General features: G+C 37.4%; 1 protein-coding gene across 1 annotated transcript in view; it reads right to left on the bottom strand.

The window, feature by feature from the left end:
• The window catches only part of LOC145478396 (attractin-like protein 1), a 29,148-nt gene extending 2,755 nt beyond the window's left edge, over positions 1–26,393 (bottom strand). The window contains exons 1-27 of the mRNA XM_081456412.1: positions 26,136–26,393; positions 24,382–24,468; positions 22,832–22,945; positions 21,424–21,561; positions 20,251–20,432; positions 19,150–19,212; positions 18,136–18,241; positions 17,370–17,469; positions 15,052–15,274; positions 13,930–14,110; positions 12,887–13,044; positions 11,586–11,670; positions 10,927–10,991; positions 10,439–10,564; positions 9,354–9,466; positions 9,050–9,116; positions 8,505–8,672; positions 7,606–7,797; positions 6,919–6,990; positions 6,353–6,418; positions 4,657–4,750; positions 4,051–4,115; positions 3,177–3,256; positions 2,866–2,941; positions 1,518–1,666; positions 644–699; positions 223–301 (exon numbers count right to left, since the gene is read on the bottom strand). Coding sequence (XP_081312538.1) covers positions 223–301; positions 644–699; positions 1,518–1,666; positions 2,866–2,941; positions 3,177–3,256; positions 4,051–4,115; positions 4,657–4,750; positions 6,353–6,418; positions 6,919–6,990; positions 7,606–7,797; positions 8,505–8,672; positions 9,050–9,116; positions 9,354–9,466; positions 10,439–10,564; positions 10,927–10,991; positions 11,586–11,670; positions 12,887–13,044; positions 13,930–14,110; positions 15,052–15,274; positions 17,370–17,469; positions 18,136–18,241; positions 19,150–19,212; positions 20,251–20,432; positions 21,424–21,561; positions 22,832–22,945; positions 24,382–24,468; positions 26,136–26,329 — 3,099 coding nt within the window. The 5' untranslated portion in view covers positions 26,330–26,393. The remainder of the gene's footprint in view (positions 1–222; positions 302–643; positions 700–1,517; positions 1,667–2,865; positions 2,942–3,176; positions 3,257–4,050; positions 4,116–4,656; positions 4,751–6,352; positions 6,419–6,918; positions 6,991–7,605; positions 7,798–8,504; positions 8,673–9,049; positions 9,117–9,353; positions 9,467–10,438; positions 10,565–10,926; positions 10,992–11,585; positions 11,671–12,886; positions 13,045–13,929; positions 14,111–15,051; positions 15,275–17,369; positions 17,470–18,135; positions 18,242–19,149; positions 19,213–20,250; positions 20,433–21,423; positions 21,562–22,831; positions 22,946–24,381; positions 24,469–26,135) is intronic.
• Positions 26,394–26,800: the final 407 nt, after the last annotated feature.

Raw genomic sequence — 26,800 nt, 5'->3', positions numbered from 1 at the left:
TGGAGATCTTGTTGATTTTTTTTTCCAAAACTAAGTCACTGGTATGGATAATGGTAGAGAAAATAATGATGCGTCATAAGGGAACACATTGTTACAAACTAAAACGTTTCAAAACTAAATTTGGCTTGGCAAGCAAATTTCACTTTCAGTTTGCCATGGCGCTGCGAAAACGGCTTGTAATGAGATACATGAACCAGTGGGTAACATCATAAACCGACTTACCCTTGCCATAACGTAGTTTGAATACTTCACTTTGATCTTCCATGCCAAAGCCACTACGAACAAAAGCGAGAAGAAACAACTGCAAATAACAAAGGAAAAAGAAACACTCCAGAATTACTCAGTACCACAAAAATACTTGCAAAAGTTTCATGTAGCCTACTAACTTAACAAACGTTTTTTTCAGCCCATAGTCAAATCTCCGAAGATGTCAAACTGCCTTCTGATTGGTTGATAAGAATCAGAAACTGGTCTCGGGCCTCTAAGAGTATTTGCCGAGAATAGCGTGGCACAATATTTCAACTAAGCCCTGTTCGGCATTAGGGCTCCTCTGTCTTTCACAAATAAGGAATTGAGAGGTCACACGGAAAGACCATTGAAAGGTTGTTATAATAAAATAAGTAATCTTAAAAATTAAACTCACGCAAAAAACGTGATGAAGAAGCTGAGAATTAGAAACGGCTTCTGGATAAAAGAAATCTGCAAGAAACAACCAAAAGAAAAATAGGTTTGGTTAGTTCCCTGTGATCATCCATTAATTTTATGAGTTAAGACAAGTCTACGAACCTAGTCTCCCACAACTGCTGGCGTTTTGCATCCTAGTTTCTGAAAGCATCGCCACTGACCCAGATGGGGTGCTAGTTCACAGCAGATTTAACCCACCCTCCAACCTTGATTTTATTAGGCTGCCCCATTAGCTTACTCAGAGGGGTTTCCAGAAAAAAGTGTTGTTCGTAAATACAAATTTCAACATTCTGAATGTGATCACCATTGGTACGCAAAATAATTTCTGTTTCCACATTTAAATCAAACTGTTCCTCACTTAGATAGAATTGCTGCCTCTGGACTATAGGAAACCGCTTTCGATGAAAGCATGAGTTTGTTTCGAAATTTCTAAAGTTCATTATCGTAATAAAACCAGACTATATCGCGTCACAACCCACAGGCAGCTTCAACAGACTAGTTTGCGTTTCATTCCCCTCCATTTAGCTGGGGAAGGGATACAGAACGAACAATCCAGTTGAATGGCAACACCCGGACCGAGATGGAATGCCTGGCTAGGGACAGAGGGGACTGGAGAAGTTTGCTCAGGCCTCAGATCAGATCCCGTCCACGATTTTCAAAAGAGGATAAAAATACAATATGGCGTTAACAAAGCGTGTGAAACATAATCAGAGACTGACTACTCAACACAAGACATCCTAACAACTGTCACTTGAGTCGTCACGCAGTGCTCCTCTCAAGCGTGACGATGCCTACAGGGCATGCAGAGAACACAAGCTTTATACTACACTCACTTTAAGGCTGATGAATCCTTTGATATCAAAAACGTGCACTTTAAAAGTAAATCGGTCAGGATCACCAAAGTTGAAGGCTTCGTGTGAAAACGTTTGTTTGAAGACGCCTATTCGTTGAAATGACACGAGCGTTACTTCTTCTTGGACATCTGCAAGTAACAAAAAAGAATGCATCTCTCAATTGTACTGTTTTCACCTCACCTAACACCAGAAAATAATATTTACCGCGCGTTCTAGGGGCTGTGATTAATTACTCTACGACTAAAACATAAACAAACAAAACAAAACAAAACAAAAAATAATAATGATCAAGCTAAACACGAAATTGCTGATTTTCCTTTCAAGTGCACACGAAGGGTTCGCACCTCAGCACTACCAGTGAAGATAGGAACAAACCAAAACAAAACCAACATAAAAACTTACGCACAAAAACACAAACAAACGTCTGAATGCCCTCTGTGGTTCTTCTCCTATTTCAACCGTGTTCCTTTTGTGGAGAAATTTTCACTCGAACAAAGCTCAAAAAACGTCTACCAGCCACTGAAAAATGAATCTATATCAATCTTGCACAATCCTAACTATTGCGGGTGTTCCTTTCTGACCTATTATTACACCTTCGAAGTCCATTCACATGTACCTCTACAAACAGCTCATTGATTCCCTAACTGCCTTGATTTGAGAACATTTTTAAACATCAGAAAAATATCATAGCCTCTTCAAACTGAGACAACTCTGGATTGAAAGAACTCACTTGGGGACTCTTTCAGAAATGAAAGGCTGAAGTCGTGCTGAGTATGAATAAGATTGAATTAGGACCTTGACAGACGAGAGCGAGAATGACCTAAAAGCCAGTGTGTGAAGCAAGGTATTGATAACAAACAGAAAACTATAAAAAAATGGGTTGCTGGTAAATTAAGTTCTCCTTTCAAAAGGAGAACTACTTAAGCTATCGATGACAAAAACTTGTCCATACATGTAGAGTACCTAGTTTTTTCAAGTCCGTGAACCTTTTTGTCGAGCGCTAAAGGTATCATAAGGTGTTTGCTCCCTGTTGTTTCAGTGCCGACACATGCAACAAAGGTTAACCAAGCCAACAATGGCTTCCAAGGTCTCCATAACTTCTAGTTATCGATAGCTTAGTCTTCAAGACATCAAGTGTGCGAAAAAGGTTTAGAATTGTGGAAAACTAACTTTCTAGTCTGTCGAGGCCCAAAAATCATCTTTTCATATGAAACATACACCCTACTGCAACAAAATGAATGCTTCGACTGGCTATAAAACGTCTGAATAGCGGCCAGTCATACTGTGTCATACTGTATGGCGAGTGTGAAATTTGCGCAAATCTTACCTGAGCTGATTGACAGATTCAGAAAAGCAGAATCGCCGCTCTTAATCTCCACAGTAACCTCTACGTCAATGTCATCCTGTAAAAAAAACATAAAATGCCTGATGATGCACTGCAGGGTAACTTACTTTTTTGTTTTGTTTTGTTTTTTTTCTCAAATTGTTATTACCAAACCAACATGAAAATAGAAACAAAACATTCACAGGTAATTAAGGTACCTTTTACAACCTTTCTTTTTGGTGTCATCCTTCCAAACCTGAAATATCACAATGGTGTGTTCAACATGAACACAACTAGCAAAGACAGTGTCTTACCCTTTCTGGAACGTTCAGGAAACTGATTCTTGTCTTGTTGGATACATTAAACGTGTACTCATAATTACGTTCAAGTTTATCTGCCAACAAAAAGTCATTTCACTGTCAAGGACATTAAGAAAGTAGTTGTGGTACTTTGAGACAAGGGTTACACCCCTACCTTGTGTAAGCCAAGAAAATAACGCGCTATAAAAATATGCTTACTGCGTTGACGCTGATTAACAATTCAATTTACGGTACGGACACTCGAACAGTGAACATTTGATATTTCTTTCGTACATTTTTCTGGTAACTAGAGAATGAAGGCTCTTCATAATTGTAATGCAGAAGATTAGCATTTTACAGTATAAAACGCTGAATAATCTTGTTAATATACAGAGCCTCATTGTATAGTCACGAAAAAAACGTACAAAAAAGGTCAAAGTGTTCACGGTTCAGGAGTACTTACTGTAAGATAATTTGTTTTGTCGAGCCTAATTTTTTCTCCATTTCAATTGCACCTCGCGTGAAGCGACGAAAACCCGATTTCACTTAGAATAAGAGCAGAACTTGAAAATGTCTCCAGGCAAGAGATCAGAACCTTAAGCAGGTGATACTCCTGATAACATCCCTTTAACGCAGCTTCAGTAGGCTGGAATGGCAATTAATACGTAACCTTAACAATTATTGTTAGGTTTCCACTGTTGCAAATGTCTTCAAGGGCGATGTGTGAGTGGTGCGTGTCACTTGATTTATCGTTGCTGCGTTTTTATCAGTATAGTTTTCTGTGTGCCCACTGAATTGAACGGCAGAAACTTCCACGAACAACAAACACGGGAGGGGTTTGTAAACAATTCTCTAGGATCCTAAGTCCATAACAACACCATGCACTCACTATAACAATGGCCGCCATTTGTAGCGTTACCAATGATGTCTGCATCATTTTCCCGCTCATCACAACTGTGTTAAGAAAAAAACACAAACAAAAAGAGAGTTAAAGCAGTCTACCCAGTACGACTATGAAAATAATTACACGGAATCCCTTGTCAAAAGTTCCAGTCTTCCTTAATCACGACACAGAACGAAAGTGAGGTTACGGTAAATAATTGGTACGGCTTGGGTTTAAAGCTTGTAAACTATGGGACAGTGTGCAGAATCTGAAGTGTTTCCATACTTACAAATATTCAGCAAACACATCACAAGCGGCTACAACAGCTTATCACGGCGTTACTCTCACTTACATGTAGCAAGCTTTCTTGTGAAGATAGGCTACAGAGCAAATTGCTGCACAAGGATTAAATACACTGGAGAAAACCAGGAACTTAGAATTGCGATGAACAAAGTGTAACTCTGAATATTAATAGTGCCATCGTTGAGTGAGAGCGCCATAGTTTTCAAAAATAAGTGAAGCCAAACCTACATGTACATGTACATGTATTGCAGGTTATGAGTAGTCACTGACTTTTGCAATCTAATCTAATCCAAGGCTGGGACAGGTTACCTCTCACAGTGTTCTCCAGTGACCCAGCGGGTTAAACATTCACAGGCTCCAGTCACCACGTCACATGTCTCGGCGTGGCCATTACAATTGCACCCTTGAAACAAAGTAAACAGTTTGGTTGAAAACGAAAAATACCCGACAAAGGCCGTCTAGAACTCAATGTAGATGTACATTACATCAAATCGCGTTTTTCTTCTTTGAAACTGGTCATTATCAAAACTTCCCAGAGCCACGTTGATTGGTCCGTACTGGACAATCATTGGTATACCGAATCTCCAATTTCATTCGGTTCAAATAAAAGAAACTGTGTAACGGATTCTAGCCACATTTAGACTAAAGCTTACCGTATACCTTATGTGGCGTCTCGCGTCCAAGCGATGTGGCGCGTCCGCTTTAAACTGTAGATACCTACACCCTCATATCAAATTAAAGCTTACAGAGCTGGCTATCACACTATACCAGGAATTTTGAAATAAACTGAATTGTCGAATGTTTTACGACCTCTAAATGCGAGCGTTCGAATCACCTTTTGAAAGCTACAAGTCAAAGCGACTTCTGCTTTTCGCTTGTATAATTTGTCCCTCCGTTTCCGGACCCAAAGCGCTAAAAACACTTGTCTGTAATCTGCCATATTCAATTTCGGAGAAAAGTTACAGAACATTTTCGAAATAAGGTTAAAAAAAAACATGGAGTGATCATAGAAAAATCACTCTCCTAGAAAAAAGATTTCGAAATACAAAATTCGCAGACACGACTAAGTTGCCTTTATGCCAAACTAGCTACTGTCCAAATCTGGGGGCAAACCTTTGACCTGTAGCTTTTAAAAGGGACCCAAAAGATGATCCAGACGCTCACATTCAAAGGTCGTGAAAAATTCGACAAATCAATTATATTTTAGAATTCTTGGTCTAGTGTGATAGCCAGCTCTATAAGCTTTAATTTATTGGGGGTTGGGCATCTACAGTTTGAACCGGACGCACTACATCGCTTGAACAGAGACACTTTAAAGGTGCTCTGAAGGTATACGGTAACGTTAAAAAACTGGCCACCAAATTGAGTGAAATATAGTTTAAACAACTTTAAACAGAGAAAGAACATTTCAATAACACAGCAAATATTAAAACGGGATGGATGGACAAAATTTGAAGGAAAAAAAGAAGAAAAACGGATTGCGATATGAGTACAGTGCAGCTCAGATATATCCGAACCAAAATATACTACGCGTAATTCGCGTCAGCCCAATACGCGTATGTATATACGCACATACGCGTATGAATATACGCACATACGCGTATACAGTATATACGCGTATGCCTGATTGGTATGTGAGAGCTAACCTAATGTTTTTTCTTTTCTTTGAAAAACTATTAGGCTGAGCAGTTTTCAAAGTTAATCTCGTTTGTTTGTCACCTTTAATTGTAACGTACGGGAGATTTAATTGTTTGTAATGAAGCTATGGTTTTGTCATTTAGATCCATAGAAGTAACTACTTCGCTAACATTAAGTTCCATAGCGAGTATTGATAAAACGCAAAAAAAAAAAATAAATAAATAAATAAATAAATAAATAAATAAAAAATAATAAATAAAAAAAGTCAAAACTCAGCCATGATACAGTCATGACGTTTAAGTAACGGAGCTCACAGTCAACTTTTATTTTTTGCACAATGAACAAAGAACAGGGATAATGAGAGTACCTTTACATGTTCCACCATTTTTGGCCTCGCCAAAATAACCAGATGCGCAAGTCTCGCAGTGCGGCCCTGTAACACAGTGAAACAGTGAATTATGAACGCTATACCCAGTGATAACAAAGGATACAAGATCTATCCTAATTATGATCTGTTGAAAGTAAAGTATTTGTTAAGTACATGTACTATACATTCGCTTTCTTTCCCCACCTCCTGCCCTGAAGGAGGCATAAGAGAGCGATGGGGTGCAAATAGAGAAGGCATCTTAGTAACGCGAGGACGAATTTTGATTGGATGATGTAGTTTTATTTTTCGCCAAACAGAAGGTTGAGAGTGAGAAGTGTAATGGTGAACATTCCTACATGGTGCACCGTGCGTATAAGCTGTGTGAAATGGCAAAAGATAACTGACATGAAACGTTGAAAGTCCAAATCCAGCTAACAAAAAAAGATTAGTGCGCGCACACAATACATAACATCATGTACTGTCAATACGACGTCAATATGTACATGTAGGAAATATAGTAACGTGGAGTTCTGCTACATTACAACAGAGACAAGGCCTTTGCTCACCGTCTGTGTGATGCTCGCACTTCTTACAGATGTTTTTGTTGATGCATTTGCTATGTCCATTACACTGGCAATCTACAATGGATGATAAGACATATCAGGAGTTGTCTTGTTGTGCACTGCTTTACAAGCAAATAATAATGACACTTTGCATTATACCATTGTTTAAAAGAAAAATCATCCTTTTAGGTGAATATATACTTTTTTAATCCTGCTACAGTATATCGAGTTTTAGAAAGCAAAGGAACCAACCAAAAGGAAACAGTCCTCTATACCTAGTGGCAGACTTACTGTTTTTCATAACAAAATGAAAGGATTTTCTTCTATTGGCAGTAACTGCACTCGCATTTGCCAAATCGCACAAAAAGTGCGGTGCTAAGATGTAACCTAAATGTTAATGCAGACCCAAATGAAACGACTGTTGCATTCACTAACTGGATTGTCATTCCAGTGCATTTTGTCACGTTGCCTCAACAACCCGTGGTTACTCACGTACATAAAACTGGAGTACGAGGCGCTGTGAGTCGAAAAATGTCTTGCTTTAGACTGAACACAACATAAGGACTATGGACATGCGTGAATCATGAACCTGAAGCTCTTGATCTCTACACTAATGCATCTTTTATCAACCCAGTGGCTACTAGTAGGTTTAAAACAGTAAGCAAAAGAAATTCCTTTCCATCAACGTACCTGGACACTCTATGAAGTACCAGCGGTTTATTGGGCATTGGTTTAATGAGGCGTTTGTTGGTTTGGTGAAAGGACCATCGTCACCTCCCTCCATACACTGGCCCAAACCAGTCTCTGAACCATCATCACACCAGCCACACTCAGGCAACGTGTGACAGTCATCACAAGTCTTCAATCCAGAACATTTCACAGCTTAACAGAAACAAACACAAATCAGTTGATGAAGTTACAAATTAATGGTCTTGATTTCACGTTGAACAGTCATTTTCTGAGGAGAATCTGCCATTCAACATCTCTAATTGACTAGCCAAGTGAAGTAAACAAGGTAACTGATGATTAGAATCTGGAACAGGAAATTAAAATTAACCACCTCTTTCATTTACGATGCTTCTATGCGGAAGTCCCTGCCCGTTTCAAGACGAATAACGCAATGAACCAATCAGGAGCTAAAGCGCTCAATGAATGCCAAATATGGGAAAGCCAAGAGTTTTGACTATAGAACAAAGAAGCAGGTTTCCTCTGACCTTCAAAAATTGAGTGAGGCTTTACAGAAACGTTTTAAAGAAAGCTTTGTGTTTTTACTTAATCTATACTTAAAGCCAAATCAAACTAATGATTACGTAAATAACTCTCTTGAAAACCAAACTATTCCTTGTCAGTACACATAGATGCGTTTAGCACTGTCCAGGTAGTGAAAAGCGACGGCTGATGTTCTCAGTAAAGTACAGCCATTAGATACTTAAATAATATTTTGGCTTATTATTGAAAAAGAACTGTGTAAACCTTACTGTAGTTGGATAGAGGATACTGGATTATTTTCCCAGCTGACTACAGTAGGGTAATAATTATTTAGTAACTGTGTTGTACTTTACATATGGATCGACAGGATGTACACTTACCTGAACACTGACTCTGGACCCAGCCGCGGCACTGTCCAAAGGGAAAATTAACAGCATAGGCAGTGGTAGCTACACACTGTTTCTCTGACTCACACCACATGCAACGTCTTTTCGAGGTACAGTCATCACACGAGCTCAAATTGTGGCACAAGCGCTCCTCACACAGACCTGCCAGGCAATAAAAACCTGTGTAAGGCCCTGATGCTGGTGCAATGCAATGGTGCAATAGCCAAACTCTCGCATGTAAACAAAAACGAAAGTGTGGCTGAATAGGGCCCTAAAAGGTTGCTCAATGGAATAAAGTCACAGTAATTTTACGTCTCCACTCAGTTCTACATGTGAGTCTTTTGGCTATGTAGAGTAAATTAGTGAATGCATGGAAAGAGAGTAATGTAAATAGTGTAATAATTATTAAGCCATGCTTTTTGCAAGTGAACAGGTTTTCTCATAGGTTTCAATCAGTACTTCAAAAAAGATGATGGTAATGGGAAGACCTGGATTATAATTGTAATTAATGTATACATCGAGGTACAAAAATCACTCACCATCACAGTCAGGTGTTGAAACTTCCTTCCCTTTTTTTGGGCAGTTATCAGGAGAATCTACTTTTTTCTAATGGAAAGATAGAAAAATTACAATATGCATGTATTTAATATTGCATACATACACGTATGTATGTGTTTACAATACACAGGGAAGTACTATGCTGTGGAGTTACATGCATGAAAAAATATTGTGAATATCACTTTCAAAAGAGGTTCCTTAATTTACTAATTCCTCGTTATAATACACAATCTCTCCCCTTGACTCCATAATGTAAAAAACATAAAGAAAGAAAAATGTACAAACCTGTGATGTGGGGCAATTACCCTTTACACAGATGCCATTGCACCATGAGCAGCCATGTATACTGGATGTACAGCTTCTACAACTCTTACCAAGTTCAAAGCATTTTTCATCAGCTGAATATAAACACAGAAAATGAATAAATGGAGAGAGTCATCTAATTTTTCTGCTGAACACTGTTCTGGGATCATTTGGGAAAGTGCCCAGTCCAAAACTTAGAGAATACTGGACCGGCAATGGAGCAATCTGATTGGTTGATTTTAGTTATTGGCCCTCTGAACTAACTTAGTCGTGTAATAAATCAGACTATAAACATCACCTAGCCCGGGTTGTTAGAAAGGTGGATAACGAGCTAGCCAATGGATAAATCACTTTCTAGTTGATAGCATGGTTTCTTTTGTTAACAATTATCCCCAGGAAAGTAATTTATCTGGCCCCAATACGTTGCTCGAAGGGTGGATAATGCTATCTACTGGATAAATCGCTCTCCAGTGGATACAATGTAAGTGTTCACAAGACAAACCATGCTATCTGCTGGATAGTCATTTATCTGGTGGATAGCGTTATCCAGCTTTCAAACAATCCCGGCCAGGTGGAGAGAGTTATCCAGGTTTTGAACAACTGGAGCCTGTAAGTAATGTGACAAATTTGTATACTAGGTAATCACATGATTTCCAGTGAATTTGTAATACAATAAGCACAAGTTAATTTTTCACAGGATGACAAAATTTGAAGTTTTGAAATGCACGATAATAATTAAATGTGATTACTTGTTTCAAAATAACACTTGAAAAATAGAGACTACTGCACATGTATTTGGAGCTTTTGGTTGGACACTAGTTGATTGCTTAGATAACATGTATTGCTTGTCTTCAGAAATTTCTGGAAATATTCATGAAACTTCTTATAAAGTTGGAAAATCTTAGGCAATATTCAGATGATATTCGTAACCCTTTGAATGGGTTCAGGTGATCTTTGAAGGTGTTGGCAAATTTTGGGTTGATATTCATAAATCTTCGGAAAAGTATGGGTGCTGGTAGTATCTACAAAAAACAAAATTTATGTTCTGGCTCAAACTCCATATTAACCTGAGATCTTTGGTTGAACACAACGTTCTGGTCCAAGACATGAAGAAGTGGAGTCATTCCACACACAGTCAGATGAATTGAAGTGCACTTGACATGTTGCCTTATCATCAATCAAATCACATGGGGCTACAAAATAAAGACATTGCATAAACTTATTTGCTAGTGTACATGGATACATGACCACCTGGATGCATGATATACATACAGGTCAATGTGTATATTTTACTCTATGCAAAGTAATTGCCCTGGCCAATCACAAAGGATACAGACAACTCAATGAACCAATCAAAACCAAAGTAAAATACATATGTACATGTAGCTGACACAAAGCCCACAAAAACGTCTGTGTCATAAATTTGGTTTTACATGTACTTCCGGTTGGATGAAAATGTGGCGCTAGTTTTTTAAGAAAATCATGTAGTGTAGTAATGCAAAATGAATTGCTTCTTGACACTCAAGTGAAAACTGACCAATGAACTTTGAATCACCTGGAGTGAACGACAACACATCACTGAGAACAATTCCTTGAAATCCTCCAAACACATACATGGTTCTGTTGAAAGAAAATATTTTTTTAATATACATGTACACAACCTTCTTGTAAAATAGACCCTTTGCATAAATGGCGCCTTAATTTGAATAACAATATTTAGGTTTCCAGACAAAAGATTTTACACATGAATGTGAGGCTTAGGACCTATAAGTATTGATATTCACCTTTAGGTGCCATTTATGCAAAGGGTCTATGTACACAAAGTGTTCTCATGTGAACTCATCACCTCAAAATAATACAAGAGGTTTTTTTCTGTTTTATTTTACAATTATTACAACAGTCAAGTACACAGAACACTACATAAACTACATGTACACTAAGAGTGCACTATACGGTATCTACATGTACATGTCTTTGAAGGAATTTCCTTACACTTCATTACATGAAGTTAATATGTTTTTCAACCATACTACAAAAATAGCTTAAACTCAATCTTATTCCTGGCAATTTATAAAGCTACATGGGCACACCATACTACATAATTACCTATTGACAACAAATACATTTTAGCAAATTTAAAGTAACCTTTTCAGAGAACAATACACAGTCCTTTAGATTGAGAGCTGCTAATAAAATTAAATCTTAGCAGTGTACCTGTTGACTAGTAATGCAGTATGACCATATCGCCCAGCATCTTTCAGACTTCCTGACTCATTCATTCTATGCCACTCATCACAGTCTAAAATAAAATTATTTTAATATTGTTGTCAAAAATACACGAACAAGGAAAACTGTTACAATTGGAATAATTTTGGTCTACCAAATCCCTACAACAATTAAGTCAGCTTTAATTTCCTTAGACACGATTTTGTAGACGCACATGTACATGTAGTGTAACCAAAGTGGTATCGCTTGTCGGCAAGTTGCAAGGACGCGTTCCTCCATGTGTTGCATCACAATTTCTGCGACAACAACAGAAACAGGCAACCCCATGGCTGTTCCATGCAACTGTTTGTAGTGTTTACCGTTGTACTGAAAGTAAGTCAATGTAAGGCAAAGGTTCAGTAAGTCCATGATGTCTTCTGTTGGTAACGGTAGTTTAACAGTAGATTGTTGAATGGTGGTCTCGGCACACTGTAATGCCAGGCTTCCTCCATTGATGAGAATGGCAGAAACCTTAACAGGAGACTGACTGAACACAAACGAGCCATGATAATTCGAAATGGTGATGCCAACAATCACATTGCTGTACATCATCAACTGAAAAACCACAACATTGACTGTGACTCTGCTCAGTGCTTAACCTACAGTACAAACTATTTTCAACGATTGACTCTGGAAAGCTGGGACAACGACCTAGAACAAACGCCTCTTAACAGATGTCAGCAACTACCGGCGCCTCACAAATGACTTATCCATGACGGAAACGAAACCGACAAACGGACTTCTAACAGACCGACTTAACAATAAATGGACCAAAAACCAACCAATTTGACTAACAATAGACGGATTGAAACCCACCAATGACTGATGACAAACTTTACACAAGTCTTTCAGCCAATACCATCATGGCTAAACTGACCAATAACGTTCAACGGACCAGACTTATAACATCATCGACTGACAAACACTATTCACTTGACTCTGAAAATGACTTCCGCTCATGTTGTTGAAACGTCAGTCACCACCAACAGTTCTTTTCAGAACTACCCTCACCCGGACGATCACACCATACGAACTACTGATACTCCTGGGTTCAAACCATTTACTAAATAGTTTACTAAGATAGAAAAGCACAAATGAGATGATAGTAAACCTCACAGGAACCAGGATGGTTAACCTGGATGGAGATGACTAATACAAACAATTAAAAAATTTAGGCCGAACTTTTTAAGATGCCCAAACTGTGACATAGCTCCTTTAAATGTGCAACAAACTCACTTAGCTCAACTCACCTATGTCATATGCAAGAAAATCCATAGAAAAGCAGGGCAACATAGACTGTAACTGTGCTGTGCCATTGTGTGAATTACCACCAAACACAAGCATGACTTTACCAAGTAAAATGGCTGAATGGAGGTAACGAGGTACACCGCTACGTTTAAGGGATTTCCTGAAAATTTTAAAGAGGGCCGATCACTAAAAGATTTAAATAATTATCATCTTTAGACTCACCTCAAGTTCAAAAGCAGACTCCAGCATTTTTTATTTGTTTAAACAAACGTGATAATGAAAACTTTTGCTTATCATTCAGCAGCAACAACATCGGTCAACTTAAGAACAAGTACATGTACAACAATAAGTAGGTAATTCATCTCTTGCAAGCCCGTTTGTCCGTGTGATATGACACTTCCATAGCAACTGTATTTTGTCATGCAGGTTAAATCAAGTTTCTACAATCTTTCTTTAAAATAATTATTTGTTTTAATCACAATTTTCCTAATTTGTAAGCAGCACTAATGCAGAATTAACAACCTGTTGTAAACAGTGTACAACCCTTAGTATACATGTACATGAATCTACATGTACCCACTGTATGTACTTTTGTGCAATTTTATCATCTAGATTTAAGTTCCATCAATTTTCTATTTGAACAATATATAACATGTATGTCTTATAACTCCAAGAAGGTGGGTCCCAGACAGCAGATTCATTTTATGACATCATACATGTATGACATTATAAGTACCTAAAAGCACCTGTTGCATGCAAATGTGCTGTTCCAGAAAATATCCATGCCTCTCCCATGGAGGTTTTTTTTAGTTTGAGCCTCCTCATCCCTCTGGAAATTCCGATTTTGGACCAGGCCTTCCTTTAACAATTTTGATCCTTGAGACTCCCCCTCTTCCCTTCAGAATTTCCAATAACCCTCCTTAGGGTTGATATGGATATTCTCTGAGACCACACAATGCAAAACAATTTGATGTACGTTATAAGAACAGAAAACAAAAAGGGGGTTTCAACTACATGTAACCCTCCTTCGCCCCCTTGTACCTACCAAACTCTTGTTATGGGATTATAGACAGTCAATTCTGTGGAAGGTTCATCTTTTGAGCCATATGAAGTAAATCCACCATGAACGTATATTAGTTTTTTCACAGGATCATAAGCACTGCTATGTCCATATGTTGGTCCTATGATGTCTGTGGGGGTATCGTATACAGTCCACCTGCCAGTCTCTGGAATGTCAATAATAACATTATTATTATTAATAAATTCTACCATTTTTATCATCTACATGTACATGTAAGAATAGACACAAATTTGTAAGGATGATCTTATTGGGCAACAAATGTTGCATAATTTGTCATCACTCAACTGAAGTTTGACAGACCATGCATGTACATGCAACCTGCTTGGCTTGTTCCCCTGGCAATGTTACAAAACAATAACTACAGTCGAACCTCGATTACCCGTGCCTTGACTATCCGGATTTCTCAATTATCTAGACTTTTTCTCTAGTTCCAATTTTGTCATGAATATTTATAAGTCATGATCAAGATCCGTAGCAATATTCCATTTAAGACTATAGCATCGAAAAGTGCAGTCAAAAGCGAGTTTGTTTTGCTTTTATAGAGCAAAAGCACCACATGCACATGTCGTAACTAATGAAGAACAGTCCAGTGAGTTCTGATTGGCTCAGAGTTGAGGTGGTTCAAGATGTACAGTAGACAATATTGTTTTCCAAGTGATTTGTAAAAGTGTTGTTTCACGATTAAATGTTGCTTTATTTAAACAGTTTTGTTCTTCATTAATATTCAGATTATCCAGACTATTTCATCTAGTCCCAACAAGTCTGGATAATCGAGGTTCAACTGTACATGTACATGTAGCTGTGCACCATTTGGAGAGCACTCAAGAGGCTACATTTAGGGTTGCCTGAGCACTTCTTTTGTGCTGTCCAAACTTCTCACACGTACCTTTAGTTAACTCCATGACGCATGCAAAACCATGTATCAATTTAATTGTGGTCCTATATGTACCAGATTAGGCATACAGCTTTATAATCAAGAGAACAGAGAAGGGAAGGGAGCATAGTCACATAACTGTGCTTCATAGTGCCTTTTCCGTTAAAATTAACAACAGAAATTTAATTAGTGATTATTACTGTAACATTTACCTAGATCATATTCTTGAACTTTATCTGTGTAGCCCCTCTCTGGACCATAACCAAAAAGGATAATCATTTTAGAGTCCACAAGAGTTGCCGTGTGTCCAGCAACAGACAGAGGTGAATCACCTTGACTGGGTAACAAACGCCAAAGTAATGTCCATGTGTCAAAAGACCAAAGTTCACTGGTGGCCTTTTTCTCCTTTCTACCACCAAACACATACAAGGATGACTGTGAAATAAACAGTAACAAAAATTAGACAATGGTGAACCACAGATTGTTGAAGGATAATATGGTTGCACTCTTGAAAATACAATACAATGTACATAGTAGTAATAGTAATTAGTAATTATAATTTATTTAATGTTGAAAATGTGGGAAGTGTTTGCACAATCTTTCGAACCAGAGGCTCATGTTAAAATCACTTGACAAAAGACTCTAGGACTATAAAATTGTAGTTTTGTTTCCTCAACAAAATCTAGGACAAATCTCTAAAGTTTAGAAACATGTACAGTACATTGACTATGATAATTTACTGCTCTTTTGTAAGAAATAAGATAACAGCTTCCACTCAAAGAAAGCTCCTATTGCACGTACATGTACATCAGGGCTGTGCTCTAGATGCACCCAGGTGCTACAGATCAGATTACATGTAAGTGCTAGGCATCCAGGATTTCATGGCTACAGTAGGAACCCTTGGGCTCCTTGTAATTACCCAGGTAGTGAGGCCTGGGTTTAAATTTCGGCTTTCTTTTTTTCTGCGTTCAGTCACAAATCGCCGTCTGGTCTCTAAAGCGCATGCGCCAACTGTGCATACATACAGCACATGGAATTTACAGAGGTTGTCGTCAAGAAAAGTTAGCACGGATTCCATGATTTCTAGGGCAATGAAATCACATACAAACGAACACACCGTTCAAGGTAGACCAACACTAAAACATGTTAAGCGTTTTCAGAACGGGATGCTGTAAGCCTTACCAGAGATCAATTTATGAGCGAACATTTTGAGTGAATCATGAATCATGTTATACCAAAGGAGTCATCAACCGGGGCTATCAACTCTTCAACTTGATGAAAAGCATCTTCAGAAGTGTCTTCGTATTTTTAGACGTGATCATGAACCAAGCAGAATCCCAGCGCGAGCTCAAGAACGTCTGAGCAACAAGAGCAGAAAGGAGAATTTGTTTACGAATTCATCTGCTCGAATACACCTAAGTAAAATGCTCTGAGAAACTTTGTAAAGTATAATAAAGATAAAATCTCGAACTAAACGATATTCTCTCGTTATTTGCTTGTAACAGAGTTATGTGTCTTAACAAGAGTGAAACTCATGTAGCGAATTAGCAAAACAATTCTTGGTTTGCACTGTCACGCAATCCTGACGCAATAAAAAATTTATTCGAAAACCATTTAGTGGATAAAATCAAGAAATTGTGATGTTATAGGAGATTAATAAAGATGACACTCCTCGAATTTTTAGGTCTGTGCATTTTCCCAAGCTCAGATATTCGTCCAAATATTTTGCACAAATTTACAGAGACCAGTATGGAACCGCCATGTTGGTGTACCTCCACGGTATGCCTATATTGCGGCTGGAAAATATTGTAAACATCTGGAACTTACTTTGGCTATCTAGGCTATCTTTGGCTATCTATCTGATTATCTGTCCTGAACAAACAAGCATTTACAGAAGCACTTTTCCTAAACGACAAAGGCTAAGGAAAATAGACTGAAACATTTATAGGTTGATATAAAGACCTTGACTCATTTCACACCCTAAAGACTTGCAAACGAGTAATAAGCTATTAAGCGATTCCAAGAAATGCAATCAAAAGCAGAATAGTTTAAGCACATCAATTCGATTGAATTTCGTACAACTTCAAATGCAGAACATTTAGCTCAATTGCAATATAGCTATTGCTTCTCGGTATAACGACTGCCTGGGTACACGCAGCAAAGTGTCTTGTTTTTTTAGACCTCACAGCCTTGTACGTGTGAATGACTAATTAACAATACATGTTTAACTTTAGTAAAAAGATACACTACATGCCCTGTGTTTTATCAGAATAAGTATGTACAACACATTGTCATTTCCAAATTAATTTTATTTAAAAAGCTTAGTCTGCAACTCATTTCCTATGGGGTTAATTCCCATTTAGAAAGTAAATCACAAGATGGATATAGTGAAAGAGCTGCAAACTGTACATGGACATTTGTACACGCACAAAAAGGCATACATGTATGTAGGTATCTACACTGTAGGGGTCACTTAAGAAGAGAGAAGATACTTGATGACCATCAAACCTCGTCCAAAGTCAACACTTACATTATGACCAATCATTGAGTGACCATAACGCCCAGATGGACTTCCACTAGAATTGATAGAAGGTGACACTAATTCCCAACTGTCACTTGGAATGTGATATCTAGAAAACACAAAAATATTTTAATTACCAGATCAGTACACTGTTATACATATTTTTTTTACATGTATAACCTCCAAGGAACTAATAATGATCCAGATCATAAGAACAAAAAGACTGCGAGCTACAGATTAATATACAATCATGTATGAATTCTCATATCTCTGGGACCAAGTTATTTATCTATAGTGTTCATGAAGTCTTTGTGTTTGTAAGGTGAGGTTCAAATATAGAAAAATATTTTTATTAATGGTATTTCTTTTACTTTCATATGATCTTAATGTATGACAGTACTACATGTAAAAAATCAAAAAAGCTTTGCTGAACAGACACTGGGCCTCTTTGATTGTGTATTAAAAAGGACACTGAGATGCACATACAGTCTGTGAATTCTGGTTTCTCTGGAACCCTGGTCAAGTGGCATAATTATTGTGGGACTGCTAGTAAGTAAGCAAAATAATGCTGCAGAATAAGATGCACACAGTGATGCTAGCCAAAGCTTAAACCCAGACTGCTTGGTCCAGAGTCCAACCACTATCCATGAGAAGCCACTGTGTTCCCTACACATTAATAAATGGTTCAACTTTAAACAAAAACAGTACATATAAAGTCATGTAGGTACATGTATTAATCTGGTTTATAATACAAAAGCCTTGCATGTACATGTACCTGACGAAGTTATCAAAAGGCTCTGAGCCTAGTGAATAGCCTCCAAACACCCACATATAGTCACCCAGCAAAGCTGATGCATGAGATGCCCGACCTTGTATTAGGTCTGTAGATTAATGAACAACATGTGCTGCACAGTTAAAGCTGTGATCTACATGTACATCTAGCAAAGTAAGTCAGGGGTTTGTATTTCAAAATAAAGACTAGCTAGCTAAAAAAAACAATTAAGCATGTATCTCTTCATGTTGAGAGAGTTTACAATATCATTATAACTACACAAATTTATGCACTGTCTTTCAGAAAACCCCCTATTGGCTGTAAGAAAGAAAACCACCATATTTCAGTAACTACTTGTTATAGAAACAACTTGTGTGTGCTCTTGGTGTAGCAAACATGCATGCCAGAGAGAAAACACATCATGAAAGTGTAAGAGAACTTGAAAAAAGCTGTGGTGAGACCCGCCTAAAAAGGCTGGTGCTCCTGCAAAATTTCTTGTTCTCTCATACTTCCACTTGTACTGTACAATATAATTATAATCACTACAGGTAGTCTACACAGAGACAAGTTTGCCATTTTATTAATTCTAACAACTCAAATTACTGAAAGTGGTTCTGCTAGACTACAACTGCACAGTGCCATGTGTGATGTCCATTCTATTGGGGCTATCCTGGTTTCTGTAGCATGAAGTGACCAGGAATATTTCTACTCCCCACTGGATGAAATGCTAGACCACTGCAGGGTAATATCCACTACCCATATGCATATTGTTTGCTAGTACACATGTACACCTGTACATGTACATATGTTGTATACATGTACACGTTGTATACAGTACATGTGACAGTATATGTGTACAGTATACTGCATACCATCAAATCAATGTTAGTTAAAAGTACATGACTGCATAATTCAGATCAACTCAGCTCAGCTGTACACTGTGTATGTACATGTGGTCGCTAGCCAGGCCTATAGCTTGTTGATGTACATGTAAGTTATTCAAAATCCTATGTCTACCTTGGCCTTTTGAGGAATGTTGAACCCAGTACCCTCTGTTACCAGTGATATTACAAGACGAACCTGCAAGACAAAGAAGACAGTGTTCCACTTTAATTTACTGTTACCAGATTTAAATAAAAAGGATTTACGTAAAAATTGAGCTGTCAAAAGAGGGTACCAATTTAAACACCCCAAAAATTCACACTATAGTGGTGCCTGGGTTAATGGGGAGTTATAGTCATATGACATACATGTAAACTATACTGTCAAGTAAACACACATGGGTGACCTGCTTTAATTAGTCTTTTTCTATAAGTTTGCTACTAACTTTCCTACCCAGCCAGCCAAACAAGTTCAAGTTTGAATGTCACACATGCTTTTCTTTTCTACATGTACATGTACATGTACATGTATAAGCAAAACGTCTTACTCTTCATATCGATCCTCATACCAACACCAAAATTTATTTGGTCCTAACAGTAAGTGTTCCCTTGAGTTATTCTTTTACAGAATGTACATGTAACTGTACATGTTTGACTTTAAATGTCAATTTGTCCATTTCCTTTTATTAGTTTACATCATTAATGGTGATACTCACTTGACCAGACACGAATGATTGTAGAATTAACATTGTAAGTGACTACTTGTGTATTAGTATCACCCAACTAGTGGACTAATGCAAATCCTGCATTTTAATTGGCTACGCTACTAGAGGACTATTAATAATAGTCCTCCAGTAGTGAAATTTGCGCAATCGAGCGTGACGCTTTCTTTCGTTTTTTTCCCAAATAAATATTTCTTCAACTTGCATTTGCTAACTTTATCATTGCCTTTCCTGTCTGACTAGTTGGGTGATACTAAAACAATTAGACCCTTCGCCCTCAAGGGCCACGTGTCAATAGCCCATTCGGCTTCACCTCATGGGCTATTGACCCGTAGCCCGCAAGGGCTATGGGTCTAATTGTTAAATAGTCCTACGTGTACTGGACTTACATACATGTATGCATTTAAGGCATGGATTTACTGTACTCTGTCACAAGTCAAAATGCAGGCATTATTAACAGTGTAATTTACAATATTGCATTCACAGGATAAGTCCTGACAAGGTCTTTGTTTTACCTGTGAATCCAGAATCACAGACACACAGCCTTGTGGTGTTGTCACAATATCCGCTCACACATTCAGCAATACAGGTTTGAATGTTACAAGTGGAGCCAGTCCACCCTGCATCACAAACACAGGTTTTCTGTTTGTCGCAATGCCCATGGAAACTGCATTTAGCTGAGCAATCTTCTGATATACTATGTACAACAATAAAAGAAAATTAATGAAATCAGCCAAATAATTATGATTGAGCAACTTCACAACAACTTCATGCATTACATGTAACAGACCAGTAGCATGTACATGTATGTATATAACTTACAATGATCAGCAACTTCAAACACCTTTTTCAGCAGCAGAGGCAGCATCCTCTGTATACGTATTATCTGAAGCTTATCACCCTGCGGGGTGATAAGCATCTGGTATTATAATGTACATGTAAGTGGTGACCTCCATTTAGTAGGAAATACATGTGCATTTGTACACATATATATAATTTTATGTTTATAGATAATTTACATATTATATATATCTATAAGTTACTTTACATATTCCGAGAAATGAACAGTTTGAGGATTTAATTGATCTTTGAGAAACAGTAATGTGCAGGGATACATTTATCATAAACTAATGACATGCATACACAGAAATTATATTTTTAAAGCCAAATAGAGGCTATTGTGTTTATTTGTATCCCTCAAATAATATTTTCATACTATGCATCTCATGTCAATGTAGCTAATTTACTTTGTCATATACAAGAACAATAAATCTGCTGAAATTCAAAAATCTCACTTGTCTGTTCAAAACATTCAACTGTATACAATCAACAATATTTTCTTCGGGGGGGGGGGGGGGGGGATGTTGGTGAACTTGAATGGGTGAAGAAAATTTGTGTAGTTGTGCAGATTTTAAATATCAGTTTTGGCCATGTCACATAATTATACAGGCCACGTGGTGGAAATGACATCATATGCAAGAGAAAGGTTTGATTGGAAAACAAAAGTATAGAACCATGCGTGCACAACCACTGGATGGCTTTAATTAACCCTGATGACGACAACACAAGTAAGTTGAAAACTGTTCGTTTAGTAATAATTTTTCTAGTTTTTTGCCTTGTATATTTATAATTATATCCATTCAATTAAATAATAAGTAAACATGTATGTTCAAATGAGAGCAGCCCACCTGTATTTAATTCTAAATCCATCTTCAACGTAATGTTTATCGCTGTAAAAATATAGAAATGCTGCCCCTGACTTGGCCTGTAACTTCAGAACTTGCCCATCAGAGTACTTGTCCTTTGAACTGTCTTTTATAAGCCCACTGCATATTAATAGAGAGAAATAGTATGTTGTTAGGCATTACATGTATCTAATTGCAACATATGTACACTGTGTACATATTGTGGTCCAATTTCCACCTTGTTAATATTTTGAATTTTCCTTTGTTCCAGGGGTTTCATTAGCAGCCCGCAGCCGGCGAAAATCGCCGCCTACTTTGTCAGAATCTACCTCTTACCGCCGCCTACTTTGTCTGTATTTTCACTTAAATTATTGAAAAAATTCACCAGTTTGCCACCTACTTTAGTTAGCTCAGATGGCTATTTCAAAAATTATTGAAAACCCTATTGTTCTGGTGTATGGTAATTAATAATATTTATTATTACTGCAGTAGGCCTCGGGAGTAATCAGGGACTAGTACATGAAAGTGCGCTCTAATGTTTGATATTGGAATTGTCCTTGCTTAACAGGAAGATACATGTAGCACACACCATATTTGTTGTTACGCTCGAATATCAGGAGTACTAAACAACTCCCTGATCAGGCTTTTCTGTATTACATGTATCTACAGGTCTAGAAACATTTTAATAAAACATTGGTCCAATGTTTATTAAGAAGTTTGTAGACCTGTAGATACAGGTCAAGATTGCTACCTTTGGTGTGCATTCACCTTTCCCTTTTCTATGACATATTTTCGTATCCAGTACCTTGACTGCCTGTCCATCTACAAAGTTAAGTTTATTCTTGCTTGTGTGCAAGTGCAAAGGGAGCCTGCATCAAGTTTACTGTAGGTTTCGTTCTCCTACTGTTAGGCTCAATTACCAGCCATTGTTTGAGAAAAGAGCCTGTACTCCTCTGCCGAACTCATGGCTGGACATGAGGACTTTGCATTATTAATTTTGATTCATCTGCATACATGGATCCACCAGGCTACAGTACATGTACATTAAATTACAGTATCTTCCTCACAGTCGCAAAGATGTTAGGTGATATGAAGTGTGATGGCATTAGTGGGAGATTTATCCACAAATATATTAACTTAAAAGCCATATAAGGAAAAGGTATCAGACTTATGCGAGAATTTACATGCTTAATGTGAATCAATTGGTGCCAGAAAATAGCTCTGCTCTTCTAAAAACCCCTTCCATAGAGCACAACACAAAATACCCAAGTTACACAGCAATAACGTGAGCAAAAAAAAATAGGCCGGAAGGCCAATATTAAAGGAAGGGGTGGTAACAATAGCACATTTGCAAATGTTACAACATACAGTACAATGCAACACATATAACACAAACCAGACTAGCATGTACCTTATTACTCCTATCAACGGGCTTTCTACAGACTTCCCATCGTAGATGTACAAATTATCCCAGTTACATTCAGTTGCAAACTCTTCAAAATCCAAATGAATAGTGCTGTTTGGCCTGTAACAATGAAAATGCAAGAAACTTTAAGAAACAATAATTGTCAAATAGGTACAGTACAATTTACATGTAGAATTTATTTAACAAAATGAGAGAATTTCAAAGCATGTATAAAGTTATATGAACAGTATACAGTGAATTAGGAAGAATAGCATTTAACAGTCAAAACATTGCAATCCACATATTTCAAATGATCTAAAGGGTGTACCGATTAGATTAAGAGCTTGAGATTTCTATGAGGCCAAAGGCCAAATCAACTATCACCTCATAGAAATCAAGAGTGAATAATCTAATTGTTTTTGTTGGTAGAATTCTAACTGAAATTTACTTTAAATAAGGGTAACTTCCAATTACTTCTCACCATACTATAAAACTTCATGCTTTAGAAAGATAGCTCAGATTGAATTGTCATTCGAAATTGAAGTTGTGTGAGTGTGCACATCATTTTTTCAATAACTTCAAGTTTTCTTATAGTCAAGAAACTGTTCTTCTTTTAGTCTTCTCAGGAATTTAATTATCAATTCGCATGAAAGTGTTCCTGACCATCAAAACTTTGGAAAAACAACAAAAATGTTGCCATTTTGTAGATGACCTTCAGCCAGCTCACACTAATGGCTGATAGTGTACAATCACTCAGCCAATCAGATTGTAGTATTTGCATTAGTGTTCAACTAAAATTCTACTAATAAAATAAAATCATGCTATACATCAATATTCATGGTACAGTACACGTATGTACATGTATACATAGTAAATCATTGGTCTCATAATGCAACAACTTGACATATTACAGACCGCAAACTTTTGACTACTTACTTTTAGTATTCACCACACTATTTTCCTTAAAGGGCTATTTCACAAAAGGTCCCCCATAAACTGTACCATTTTACATAATTATGCTGTCTTGTTTATAAACAAAACAGCAAGAAAGTGTATAACAATTCTGCCTTAACTATATCTACGTATACAGTGTAGATGTATGTACAATACTTATACAGTTTAGGCAACACCTAATTTGAAGAACACACATGTACAGTACAGCACTAGTTAAATTTAACTCGTCTGTCTTATCTCCAGAAGTGCTTCCAAACTGTTTGCCACGATGTACATGTAGAAGAATCACTGACTGAAGTAAATTTTTCTATATACTGTACATATTACAATTTTGGAACAATACATGTATATTGATAAGAATTTAGAAACCTTGAGAAAAACAGATTTGTTTCTTAAAATGGCTTGTCACAACTCAGGTGACAAAACTGAGGGGACCAATTATTATACAGCTTTTTGCTAAGTACTGTAATAAATAAACACTGGAGTAAATGTTGGTGTTAAGAGAACTCTCTAGTCAATTTCATGATGATCAGGTGTCAACTTACACTGTACATTTTAAAGGTACAGATCGTCATGAATCAGTCCTGCAGAGAGATTCTTACCTCTTAGATTCTATAAGCCATGAGCATTTAGAAGGATCGGCATATTTACCATCTCCATCTGTAATTATACCACTCTCTTGATCCAGTCTTGTGACAAAAAATAATAAATTTATTATACAATTGAGAGACAAAATATGGATTACTCAAGACACAGCATAGTCAAACGAATCCAATAAACTTAAGTTCAATCAAACTCAATCCATGCATTGAGCTTGATTGAGTTTGGCAATCCAACTCAAACAAAAACAATCTGACAATCGAACTCAATCGAACATTTTCCAAACTTATGATTGTTTACAACTGGTGTTGAAAATCAATAACAAATTTTTGAAGCCTCAAGCTACTTCCAATTGGTATAACATGTTTTTGAGAACACGTAACTTGATCTTTACTCAAGCAAAATTTTTTTCCCAAACATAATCGAACGCAATCCATTGGATTGTGTTGGATAGAGTTTGGTTGCCAAACTCAGTCACACACAATCTAATGGATTAAGTTCAATTGGGTTTGATTTGTGCAACTGAGTTCAATAATTGGTTCAGAAATCAAACTCACACAAAGTTCGGTGTTCGATTTTGTTTCATTGCTGAACTCAATGGAACTGACAATCCACGGATTGAGTTCAATTGAGTTCAATTTCGGAATGTTCAGCTGACTTTGCCAGGTCAAGACTGCATTGAAGATAGGATATCTTACATGGACATTCCCAGATACTTCACTAAATTAACATTCGAAGCAGTTTCCAGACAAGAGATCTCTCCTCTTCCCTCCTCTTCCCTCCCCTTCCCCCATATTTAGCCACATTAAATATGTGGAAATCTCCAGGGGAATCTGAAAGTTCTGATAGCAGCACAGTGTACATGTGATCAAAGGGAACAATAATTTCTGAAAGCAATAGTGCAAAGACTACCAGTGATCACAGGGAACCCATCAGAACAACACAGGTACCTGGTCACTGTACCACTTGTATTTTTAAGAGCAACTGGACCATATACATCTATTTACCAAAACGTGCTAAGATTCTCATTCAGTAAGATGCATGTTATAATCCAGGCTTGGGTTGTTTAAAAAGTGGTTATATCCACCAGATATATCACTATCCAGCAGATAACGTAGTTTGTGTTGTTAACACTTATTCACTGGATAGTTATTTATTTGGCCCAGGTTGTTCGAAAGATGGATAAAGCTATCCACCAGATAAGTCACTATCCAGTGGATAACGTGGTTTGTCTTATTAACACTTATCCAGCGATCAATCTGGTGGATAGCGTTATCCACCTTTTGAACAATTGGGGCCAAGTTTTCTGCAGGTAACTCTAAACAACATGAAAGTGTGTACAGTCCTCAAATTCAGCTGTCAAATTTGATTACCAAATTAAGTTTATATAAGCTTATCTCAAGATGCGACTGTAAAAAATTATGATTCTCTGCGATTACGATTAGAATTTCCCCTACATGAAGTTTATATTTCAATTTAGCAAAATTAGAGATGTAAGCTTACGTAATTGTCATTAACAAATTAAAAGTTACGCATACCATTTGAAAACGGAGAATAAAAATGCCATTTACAATTATAAAAGGAAAAAAATATCCGGCACAACTTTACATGTACACAAGTCTGAATGGATCAACGACAACAACATTCAGATTAATAATGACAATTATGTCTGGTAACGAGCGATTTCAAGTAGCACGTAACTGATACAGCAATTGCGTTCATGATGAGTTGCGAAATATTCCGTTTTCTCGCTCACCTGAGTCGACAAAACTGACAAAGACTACCCCACCAACCAGGATTGCAAATACACATGCCCGCTCTGCAGTAACCATTTTTACATTCACTGTTCTCGACACATTGGTTTGAGATTGACACCAAATATCCCAGGACCACGAGAAGTAAATAATTCAGTGCCAAAATAGACCTTCTTTCGTGGAACATAACAAACATGGCGAAATCTTCATCTTCATCGTTGTCGAGCTCGGAATGCAATCTGAGCCAGCGATATACACGCTGACCCGTGCGCGTGACGCACAGGAAATAAACAAACAAAACAAAAGAAAAGAATAGATAATCAAAGTGCTCTATGAGCAAATCCGTAGGTTTCTTCGTGAATGATGATTGACATTAATTAATGGCTGATTGCTCTTTTTCATTAAAAAATAGGTCCGCATTGCAGACGAGAGTGGTATTCTGCAGCTTTACTAGACTGACTGTGAGCAGTCTCTCTTTTGCTCGGAAATCCACGGGAAAGAACGCAAAACAAGCCGAAAGTGCGAGCGTGACATGCAAGCTCGGATTTTAGAGCAAAAGAGAGACTGCTCGCAGTCTACAGTTTAACGAGTCAGCTATTGACTACTGGCTATACTTGTTGCTACAGCAGTCTTTGAAAAAAAAAATTAAAATGAGGAAAACCAAATT

This window comes from Orbicella franksi, chromosome 2 (genome assembly GCF_964199315.1).
Source record: "Orbicella franksi chromosome 2, jaOrbFran1.1, whole genome shotgun sequence".
In the NCBI taxonomy this organism is placed as follows: Eukaryota; Metazoa; Cnidaria; class Anthozoa; order Scleractinia; family Merulinidae; genus Orbicella; species Orbicella franksi.
The sequence above is the reverse complement of the archived record's forward strand: the minus strand, read 5'-3'. Positions and strand labels throughout refer to the sequence as shown.